The sequence below is a fragment of the Lolium rigidum genome, chromosome 6, assembly GCF_022539505.1.
Source record: "Lolium rigidum isolate FL_2022 chromosome 6, APGP_CSIRO_Lrig_0.1, whole genome shotgun sequence".
Classification (NCBI taxonomy): domain Eukaryota; kingdom Viridiplantae; phylum Streptophyta; class Magnoliopsida; order Poales; family Poaceae; genus Lolium; species Lolium rigidum.
In genome coordinates, this window is record NC_061513.1 from 351056634 (window position 1) to 351067699 (window position 11066).

Sequence of the window (11066 nt, forward strand, 5' to 3'; positions counted from 1 at the left end):
TCTTTTTTCTATGCTTAGAAGCCTTATTTTTGTCTATGTATATGTCACACTTTTTCTTCTTTTGTGTATCTTTCTCATCGAGCTTGCTTCGGAGCTTTGCTCAACTCAACACACACACACACAACCCTCTCACGGTCGTGATACTTGTGCAATGCTTCACAACACTCGGAAAGCCACTCTCAATGAGATATGTACACAAAGAAAGAAACGGGGCTACATAGGGTGAGGGGTGCAAGTTATACCTAGATGAAAAGGTTAGGCGGTGTCAAGCACACAAACTTGCGATGTCAACGATGGTGTCGAAGTTGCACCAGAATCCGGGGTGCCGATGTCATCGTCACGATATCGATGTAGGCGCGGAGGCGGTTGTCACGGACCAAAGGTACTCCAAATCATAAACCGGGCAAATTAAGTCAATGCCCGAAAATTTGGGTCAAAAATGAGCGATCAAAGTTGTCAAAATTTTGGAGTCATGGGCTCGGAAAAGTTGTCAAAACTAGAGTCACAAGATTATGAGATGGTTAAAATTTGGGATCAAACGGGCTCTGAAAAGTTGTCAAGATTTGGGACGTGTTAAATTACGTCCAAACAGGAATATTTCCTGGAATGACCGGTTCGATACCCGGTATGACCGGGTGCGAGCTTAGCGAAAACAGGAGGATGACCCGGTTGTACCGGTATGACCGGATGCGAGCTTAGGGAAAACAGGAGGATGACCCGGTTGTACCGGTATGACCGGATGGTCCGTGTCGGTCGTACCGGAGGCCAGCTGAACAGCGGAAGTGGTGGAGCGGATGCTGAGTGGAAATCGTGCGCGAATCTGAGTGGAAAATGATGCAGCTGCTGGTGCGCGCGTGAGGAAACGAGGGAGTGCAGCGGGTGGGCCAGCGGGCAGGCGGCCGGCGTGGTCGAACGGGTGCGGGGCCTGCAGCGGCTCGGTGGACGTGCGCAGATGGCAGCGGGCCTAGGCATGCGGCGCAGTTGCTTGCCGTGGGGTGGAGCAGCGGATTTGGCCAGGGGCTGAGCGGGCCTGGTGTGGGTAGGAGCTTGGGGCACGCGCGGGCAGGCAAGGTGGCCGTTGCTGTTGGCCTAAGAGCAATTCCAATAGTATAGCCAACTGCTGGCTATAACAAGATGTCATATCATTTGTAGTTACCATATAGCTAACATGTACAATAGTTGGATATAAGAATGAAGTACTTTATTAACATATGTCCCACATTTCACTCTCACAAAGTGCCTAGGAGCACGCGTAAGAGCTGGCTATTGCATAGTAGCCCACCTCCATTCTCTCTCATCTTCTCTCTCCTCTAACTAGACATAAATATATTATTTTAATCCTTGTAGCCAGCTGACTAGACTTTATTGTACATGCTCTAAGGAGCTGCTGGGCGATGAGTAAATTACATGGTAGGTCATTGAACTTGTCCGTATACTTTGCTTTGGTCATTGTACCCAGAGAAGTGACATTTACGGTCACTGAATACGCGCAGGTCTGTCACGTAGGGTCATTGTAGACGATGTAGCTACGTATTGGCTGATGTGGCGCCGTTCGACAAAAATGGTAACAGAGTATAAAACCCCTTCAAATCCGTAGCTGAAAGAAGCCGAAAGAGAGGATGCAATTGCAAAGAGGATTTCCCCTCCTGTTCTCGGGCCGGTGTAGCATTTCTGGTTCTGGTCGGTGCCATCTAGAGCCCGCCATGGCCACGGTGTTCGTGGCGCACGTCCCTTCGCAAGAGGCGCAGCTAGCAGGTCATGCTGGCGTGTGTGCAGGCAAGCAAAAGGCGCTGGATTTGCACGCGAGCAATGCTGACTTGCGTGCACTGCTCTGTTAGCCAGCTGATCGAGGCGTGCACATCGTAAACATGACAGGCTCCTTGGCTACGGCGTCCACCACGCTGCCGCTACCATCGAACACCGTGACGAACACCTCCATCAGGATCAGCGCCATGATCTTCACACGGTACTCACGACTACCTCAAGTTGCCGGCCACCTGCGCACGCCTCGGCGACGGGCGAGCGTTGCTCCCAGCCCACTGCCCGCCCCTCCGGCAAGGGAGAGGTGCTCGTCGCGCTGCACGAGATCCCAGACCAGTGGTGGAGCTAGCACGCTCCAGGAGCCTGGGCAAGATCCATTGGCTTTGATGCTAGCTCGTATTTGCCCCCAACAAACATAGTTACTAATCAGCATATGACATTATTATTTAGTGGAGATTGGCTGGAGCAGCTGTCCCGGGTCGCCGGGCCCTAGCTCCGCCACTGCCCGGACCGACACACGATGGCAGAGTTTCAAGTTTTATACTTCTACCGTTGCCTAAGTAGTACACTGCCACACCGGTACTTCTACCATTGATGTAGTATTCAGCAGCAGAGCCATAGCCTGGAGCACCCGCTCATGTTCCCAAGTGACATGGCCAACACGCAGAGGGCTTGCCCGTGGGGTGGGAGGCTGGACCTGTCGAGCGCGTTGGCCCACGATAGCGAGTGTGGGTCAACTAGCACCATGACCACCGCATGCATCAACATGCACTTCTGGTCCACGGCCACCAACAGGCATGCGTGGCGTGATCGACGGTGTGGCACGGTATGTGAACCGAACCAGGAGGAAGAAGTGCTAGCTTGGAGCATGTTCTGCTAAGTAGTAGTTTCGCACATCACCGGCGTGGAGTTGCCGTCCTCCCTGGACTTTGACGCGAGCGGCCAAGGATCCTGGGCCACGTGGATGGCCGTAGCCGACAGAAACAGAGGTGGAGACAATCACTGTAATCAATAATCTTCAGGCACTTTTCGGTAAAAAGTCCAGCTCGCAGCCACTGCTAGAGGGGTTCCACACTTCCACGTCAGCAAATACATAGCTGTGGCGTCTGCAGTGACCATACGTGACACAACCGCTCGTCTTTAGTAACCGTACATGTCACTTCTGTGAGTACAATGACTAAAGTGAAGTATACGGATAAGTTCAATGACCTACCATCTATTTTACTCCAGGGCGATTTAGGGGGAGCGGCCGCGTGGTTTGGTGGTTTTGCAGCGGGCGAAGTAGCTTTTGCAGGCTGGCGGCGCAGGGGAGCGGGAGGCACAAGGTCGAGCTGGGCGGATGCATAGGGGCGTCGTGGTGTGTGCTGTGGCGCGTGGATTTGCTTGGCGCGTGGATTTGCTTGGGGCGGATCGCTGCGTGGGCGCGCGGATTGAGCCAAGCGGTTGCTGCGTGGCTGCGCGGGATTTCACCGTGTTTCACCATGTTTCCGCTCGCCCCGCTCCAATAGCCGCCGGCCATGGCCGCACCATGTTTGCTCCTTCTATATCAATATAAAAGGCAAGGCTTTTCACCATGTTTGCTGGTCCGCGGCCGCTCCCCCTAAATCACCAATATTGGAGCGGGATTTTTTTTTGAAGAGAGAGGCAAAAGCCTTGCCTTTTATATTGATATAGAAGGAGCAAACATGGTGCGGCCATGGCCGGCGGCTATTGGAGCGGGGCGAGCGGAAACTGTGGGCCAGACATGCGGTGGTGGTGTGTGGGCGTGTGGTGGCGGCGAGAGGAGGCCCTGGCGGCGCTTGGATGCGAAGCTACATGTGGTTGGAGGTGGAGGACGATGGCCGGTTGGACCGGGGTGAAACCCGGTATGATCGGGTGCGATGAACAGCGAACTCGGGACGAAAAAACGGAGCAAAAATTGCTGATTTCGAGAGATTTAGAAGGAATTAGAGCATGAAAATTGCAGGAAGTATAGTTCAACACCAAAGAAAACAGATCCGTGGATCAAAACCAAAACGCAACAAATTCAGAGATTAAATTTTGAGCTATTTTTTCGGTAAATTTTTTGGGCGAAATTGGTGAAATTTGGGAATAAAATTCGTGACAACCTTTGCTCTGATACCATATGATGGAGGCCCAGGGCCATGTGGGTTGCCCGATCTCACGAATTGACCGAGGGAAAGGCGGGGGGAGAGGAAGAACACGAAGAACACGGCAAATGCACACAACACAACCCGATACAATTCCGGTTTACTCAGATAGCCCGAACCACTATCTCGATAGAATCTCTCGAGGGAAAGACACGAGGTTGAATCCCCGAGAAGGAAGGCCGGTATACGATCGATAGAGTCACACGGGTGAGAGACCGAAGTAGAATCACTAGTATGAAAGATCAATCATATGATGAGTGTCTTGATACAATAGATTTGGTAATCTAAGGAGGGGGTTTTCCTAATCCCAAAGGGATGGTGAAGGCATAAGCCAAGTTCTTACTCAAGTTGTGTCTTTGTCTCTCTAATGAAGGGTAGGTGGGAGCCTATATATAGGGAGCCACTAAAGGAGGGTAGTTTAAACATACAAAGGGATAAAGGTACATAGCAGCCACGAATATAGTTGTGGGTGATGTGGACCATCCATATGTCTTCAGGGCGGTAGTGCCGGCCAGCATGGGGCGGTAGTGTCGGCCTGGGCAAGGGCGGCAATGCTGGTCGGGGTGCAGCGGCAGTGCCGGCCCTTGAGCGTCCAGCTCCTCTTCTTCCTTCGCATCCATGCCTTCGTGACCTGGACCTTCCCTCCTCGATCTTCCATGCTTCCCTCTCGTCTCTCCGTCCATGACGATGTATCCGTAACATGGACATGAGGTGGATTATGAAGTAGTATGCCATCCTTGAGGGTAAGCAACAGACTCACAAAGAGGGTTGAATTCACCTTTAATTGATGGGACGCCGTTGACGCACATGATGCAGTGAAGACCGAAGGTCGGGCTGCATCATTTAGTCTTTGAAAAACTATCAATAATTATATTGACGATGTGTTTCATAATATATCATTTTTAGTCTATCCATCATCCTTGTTCCACTAACAATGTTGATCTCATATGATACCAACAACCTTGTAATAACTTTTACTTATTGCCCTATAGTTAAGAAGCCGAGACTATCAATATCACATGTGCTAGTCATAGAGGCATAACTAGGGATATCTTATTTGGTGTTTAATCCCACATAAGTATTAGGGTTTTCCTCCGATATCACGGATATCTAGAACTAACACAATTATATAGAATATAAATTAAATGTAGATAAGTAAATAAGCAAACCCACCTCTCGGGTAGTCCGTTCAGTGCCATGTTCACTCTCTTGGCCAGCCGTGGAGAAGAAGGCCCGGTGAGGACAACATGGACGACGCTGTTGTCAGAGAGTGGTGGAGAGATCTCGCCCGCTTGGTTTCTGTGTCTCCTTCGGTGAACACCAAGCAGCGACATCATCTGGTTGTTGCTATTTTTGGCCAAATTGATGGCCTCGCCTTGCTCGAGCAACATGGAGTCTCGAGCTTCTTCTTCCTTCAGCAGAGGATCAAATCCAACCCTAGTGCGGCATTTTTGGTTCCTGGCGCCCCAAGTGGTTATGTCCCCGGCGGTGATAAGAACAATAGCATCTGGAGACTGACCGCCGGCGGCGGTTTGCGAGGACCACACCGCGTTTCTGCGATCTCTTTTAGGATGCAATCTCTAAAAGCCAAGGGCATGTGTGTATTTTTTTTCTTTGATGTCCTTTCTGTAATCTTGTACCCACCCCCTCTTTAATGCGAAAACTAGGTCCTTCAGGACATTTCCATGTTCAAAAAAATTAGAGTGGAACTGAATTCTTGTCTATTCTTGGAAAATTATGCATATGGTTATTCTTCTTTTCCCTTTCTTCCAGGTTGCATCTTCTACATCATGTGAATTGCCGGAGTCAAACAAACTTTGTTTCTAAGCATGCAAAATATATCTCAATATAATATTTCTCTAATATATCTCCCTTACGGCAGATTGTACACAATAAACGTGAGCTGCCTCTGCTTATTCATTTACATTGTGGAGAAGGGAAGAGAAAAGAAGTGTCTGATTCAAACAGACCTTTGCACTAGTAGAAAACGGGGCATTACCGGTACCGGTTGGTAAGAGGCTTTTTTACCGGTTTCCCAACCGGTGCAAAGCATCCGGTGCTAAAGGCTCCCCTTTAGTACCGGTTTAGTTACGAACCGGTGCTAAAGGGGCACGACATGGCGTCTGCCGAGCACCCGAGCAAGAGGACCTTTAACACTGGTTCGTAACACGAACCGGTGATAAAGGGTCTGCCGCGGCAGGAAAACGCCCAAAACGCTGTTGCGGCAGAACCCCGCTACCGGTGACATTTTTTTCTATCCATTTTTTCGAATAATTTTCCACTCCCTCTTTTTTCTATTTTTTTAGAATTTTTAATATTTTAGTTATTTGACAAGTTCAGTCTCTAACTCAATTATCTCTAGTCAAATTATTTACTCATGATCAAACTTCTTACTTGGTCACCCATCCTCTCACTATTTCAGCACTAGCATGCTTAACTTCTGAGTTCCTTCCAATCTCGCTTCCAAGTGCTTCGCACGCATGTTATTGATAGTAGTATCATATCAATCCTATTAACATGTTGGTCACGGTACCACACTTTTTTATTGTTTGAATTTCACATGATTCTTTTAATAAACAAAAGTAAATATGTAAATTATAATCTTGAATAATGAATAAATAAATAAACAATAAATTTTTTAATTTTTTTAAAATTTTGTTTTTTTTTTGCAAAATCTAAAACCTGAAAATTTGTAAATATAAAAATTTGCTAACCTTTATGGTTAAGTAATAGTAATCTTTATGAAGGAATGAATTATTAATTCAAATTTAAAAATATAAAAATATGAAATTCTGAATTTTTGGTAAAAAATAAAATGTTCCTGCTTTCATATTTCCATTTGTAATTTTCTTATAAACCGGACACGTCGGTGTCGTGCTTGTATCGGTTTTCAGTCAGTTTTCCTTATAAACCGATCATTTTCTCTCTTCTTAATGATTAGGCAGAGCTCATGGTGCGGTTGCTCAAAAAAAAAAGTTCTCTGGCACTACTTTTATCTCATAATCCTACTACATTATCCCAACACAGGCGCTGTGTGCGCCGCGCTACATTTTCCTAGTTCCATGTAACACACCGTAGCAAGCGTGTGGTGTGGGGTATCATTTAGTTCATACAATTTTCTCATCAATAATTGGAGTCTTTTACGAAGCTCTTTTAAGTATTACCTTGATCAACATGGGCGTTCGATGGCGAACACATTTACATGTAAATTTCTGAATAGTTTGATGCGGCCTGGCTAACTCATTTATGGAGTCCATGCCCAATCGAGTTAACCACTACTGAGCACCGGCCGACCGGCAATCTCTCCATGTATTCCGTCCTCCGCATCAACTTTTCTGCTGGCCGCCGTATCTTTTCTGTGAGAGATCACGTTTGATTATTCACGAGCGGCATGCATGCCCTGCTAGCTAGCTATAGCTCTTGGTCGATCGCTCGATCGATCACGAGCCATGCCATGCATCGACCGCTGGATCGATTCACTTTACTACCCTGCATACGATTCCTAGCTAGCTTTATATACGTATGTCTGCATCGTTGTAGTTCATCGTGTAGAAGAGAATCAATCAACAATGCTAGTTAGATCCATGGGGAACGATCATCTTCATCGATGGGTGCTCGCTTGTGCGGTTGCAGCAGCGATGCACATGGCGGCGCCTTTAGTGGTAGTTCAGGCGGCGCAGCAGCATCAGATGGTGCCGTGCATGTACATCTTCGGCGACTCGCTGGTGGACAACGGCAACAACAACAACATCCTCAGCCTCGCCAGGGCCAACTACCGCCCCTACGGCGTCGACTTCCCTGACGGCGCCGCCCCGGCCGGCCGCTTCACCAACGGCCGCACCATGGTCGACCTGCTCGCGGACCACCTCGGCTTCCGCCCTCCCCTCATCCCGGCCTACGCCCTGGCGGAGCCCGCCGACCACGCGCGCGGCCTCAACTTCGCCTCGGGCGCCGCCGGCATCAGGCACGAGACCGGCAACAACCTCGGTGGGCACTACGCTCTGTCGGAGCAGGTGGAGCACTTCCGGACGGTGGTGCAGGGGCTGGAGCCGGGGAAGAGCCAGCAGCTGGGGCGGTGCATCTACTACGTCGGCATGGGCAGCAACGACTACCTCAACAACTACTTCATGCCCGACTACTACCCCACCGCCCGGAACTACGACCCCTCCGCCTACGCCGCGCTTCTCCTCGCCGACTACGAACGCCAGATCACCGACCTCTACGCCCTCGGCGCAAGGAAGTTCGTCATCGCCGGCGTCGGCCAGATCGGGTGCATCCCCTACGAGCTCGCCAGGGTCAACGACAACCCTCCTCCCGCCGCCGGCATCGGCATTGCCGTCCCTGGCATCAGCATCTCTGTCGGTGGCGGCGGGCGAGGAAACGCAGGCAAGAGAAACGGCGGCTGCAACGAGGAGATCAACAGCGCCATCGCCATCTACAACAAGGGGCTGCTGGCCATGGTGAAACGCCTCAACGGTGGGAGCCAGACGCCGGGCGCCAGGCTCGTCTTCCTCAACGCCGTCAACAGCGGCAAGGACCTGGCGGCCAACGCGGCAGCGTACGGGTTCACGGTGCTGGACCGCGGGTGCTGTGGCGTGGGGCGCAACAACGGCCAGATCACCTGCCTGCCCATGCAGACGCCCTGCGACGACCGGAGCAAGTACATTTTCTGGGACGCGTTCCACCCCACGGAGGCGGCCAACAGGATCATCGCCGCCAAGGTCTTCAACTCCTCCTCCACCGCCGACGCGTACCCCATCAACGTCAGCCGCCTCGCCGCCATATGAATGTCGATCCGACCAATCGCATCTCCTTCTAGCCGCTAGATTCTGCATCGTGTCGATTCAAATAAATTTAAAGAATTGTTTTGCAGTTGGGATTAATTGAGAAATGTAATTTGTACGGTACCTCCTAGTCATAGCTAGAGCATGCCTATCATTCTGCCATGCATATCCGACGACGCCACAGTGCTGTCCACGTCGGCGCCAACAACGGTATGAACTCCAAACCTGCTGGCCATCTCTGAATTCATCAATCTATGGATATCAGTGCAGAATCGGCTGCTGTTGAACACTGCTGAAGATAAATTCACTTGGCGGCTGACTTCAAACGTAAAATATTCATCAGCGACAGCCACAACCTATAAAGTTTTCTTCCTCGAAACCGTAGAAGCTGATTATGCGAGAGCGCTCTGAAAATACTGGGCGCCGCTCAACTAAAAAAGTTGGAAAAATCTACCAGGAAGCGCCGCACATGCGGCTCTCTCGTGCGGCGCGTGCGTGTGCGTCGGATCTAAATGAACCATCTAGATCGCTTCAGCTTTTTCAACCTTATCCCTTCATCTGAACTAGCCACAGCCACACATTCGGCTCCTCTTTCCCCGTCCCGTATTTTTACCAGATTCTAGTTCGAGAGGATCGAGAGGCGATGAAGGACATGGAGAGCTTAAGCCGGAACAGCGCTGCCGTCGTTTGTGAGGGCGCCGCGGGAGCAGCGCCGCCGTCGCCGGTAGGGGCGCAGCCGTCGCCGGTGGGGGGCCGTGGTAGCAGCGCCACCGTCGCTGGTGGGCGCCGCGGGAGCAGCGCCGCCGTCGCTGGTGGGGCGCCGCCGGCAGGGCGCTGTGAGATCTCTTCGCTGTCTTCGATGGGTGGCGCCGCAGAAGAATCACCACTCGTCGACGTTGAGGTCACGTCATCGTCGTCGTCGGCGTCGCGTGTGGAGGTTGCGGCCATGCCGGGAAGGATCGTCGTCGCTGAGCAAAGTGGGGAGGCGCTAGGAGGGTGAGGTGGAAGAACGCTGGGAGGTGGTCGCAGGCCAAGCTCGCGCCGCTCCCTGGACCCGCCTCCATCAGCATGTGCGCTGCTCCACTGCCAGACCTGGCGAGGTACAGGTTCAGGCAGGCCGCCGTCGCAAACAATGGTAAACTCGTCAACTATCAGCGCTGCGGAATATCAGCGCTGCGGAACAAGCTCGCGCGAGGCTACGACAGTTGATTTTGAACGCACTGTATCTTTCTGTTGTGAACTATTAATCTCGTAGCTGATGTGTGCTAACTTGATAATTGCGGCCAATCAATCTGATAGCTAATCCTGGAATAATCCGATAATTGTGACTTGTGGCTGTTGCTGCGATGACACTGGTAATTTAATCGGGTAGCTCATACTTGACAATCTGATAATTGTGACTGATTAATCTGATAGCTTCTCCTATGACTGTGATGCCCTGGTAATTGTAACTTGTAGCAGCTGGGGTAACCCCGCCAATTAATCTGGTAGTCACGCTAGGTTAATATGGTGACTGAAAATAGTACATAATCAGATAATTATGTGATGATAATCTGGTGATTACTGATAAAAAATACTATCAAAATATAGCAATATGATATTTAGTTTCGAAAATCTCGTTGTGAGAAAGCCGATGGTGAAAACAAATCGTCAATAAAATCAATGGTTTGAGATATATGACTTTTTAAAATGCGAAATCTAATTCACGAAGTAAACGTCGTTTGGGGAATGATATGCATGCATTGTCGGCTTTTGCTTTCGCATGCAGTGCTATGACATAAGCAAACCTGCTTTTGAGAAACGCTTTGCTAAAGGATTGCATCCGCCGCACAGCCCCAGCTCCCGTGTGGCGCCGCCGGGTAGCAGGCTCCAAAAAAGTTTTATGTTGGTTTGCACTACGGAATCGTTGTTGGACCGCGGACAGACTTCAGATAAGGAGATTGAAGCCGCAGGATTACTGTGCTTTCTGTGATCAAAAGGAGGACAATATCTCTAAGACAATAAGTGCTCTTTCTCCAGAGAATTTTGCTCCCTTCTATGCCAGGCAAGAGGGGCAGCGGATATGGTGCTAATGCAGCATCAGACACCAAGGCACCGGTGGTGTTCGATCCAAACAGCCAACCTAAGAAGAGAAGGAAAGCAGCCATGACGATGGCTATAGCAGGGATGAGGTGCTTGTGGATGGAGGGAATTGCTCAAACTTTCGATCGCAAGGAATCATCCATAAGTCAAATGGTAGCGCTGGTAATCAGTTGGTTAGAGAGCTATCGGATATGGCAAGGCAACCAACGGGCCATCAACTGGAGTGGGCGGCGATTCCGTGAGTAAAACCTTATAAAACCCTTTCTTAATCTTAATGGAAAAATGGGCA

General features: G+C 50.2%; 1 protein-coding gene across 1 annotated transcript; it reads left to right on the top strand.

Moving 5' to 3' along the window:
• The first annotated feature begins 7495 nt into the window (after window positions 1–7495).
• Window positions 7496–8698, top strand: LOC124664954 (GDSL esterase/lipase At1g33811-like). Its single transcript, XM_047202364.1, has one exon. It carries the CDS (start codon window positions 7496–7498, stop codon window positions 8696–8698), a length of 1203 nt encoding a protein of 400 aa, XP_047058320.1.
• Window positions 8699–11066: the final 2368 nt, after the last annotated feature.

Excerpts from the sequence above, each read along its gene's own strand:
- LOC124664954 (XM_047202364.1), top strand. The coding sequence starts at position 7,496 with ATGGGGAACGATCATCTTCATCGATGGGTGCTCGCTTGTGCGGTTGCA.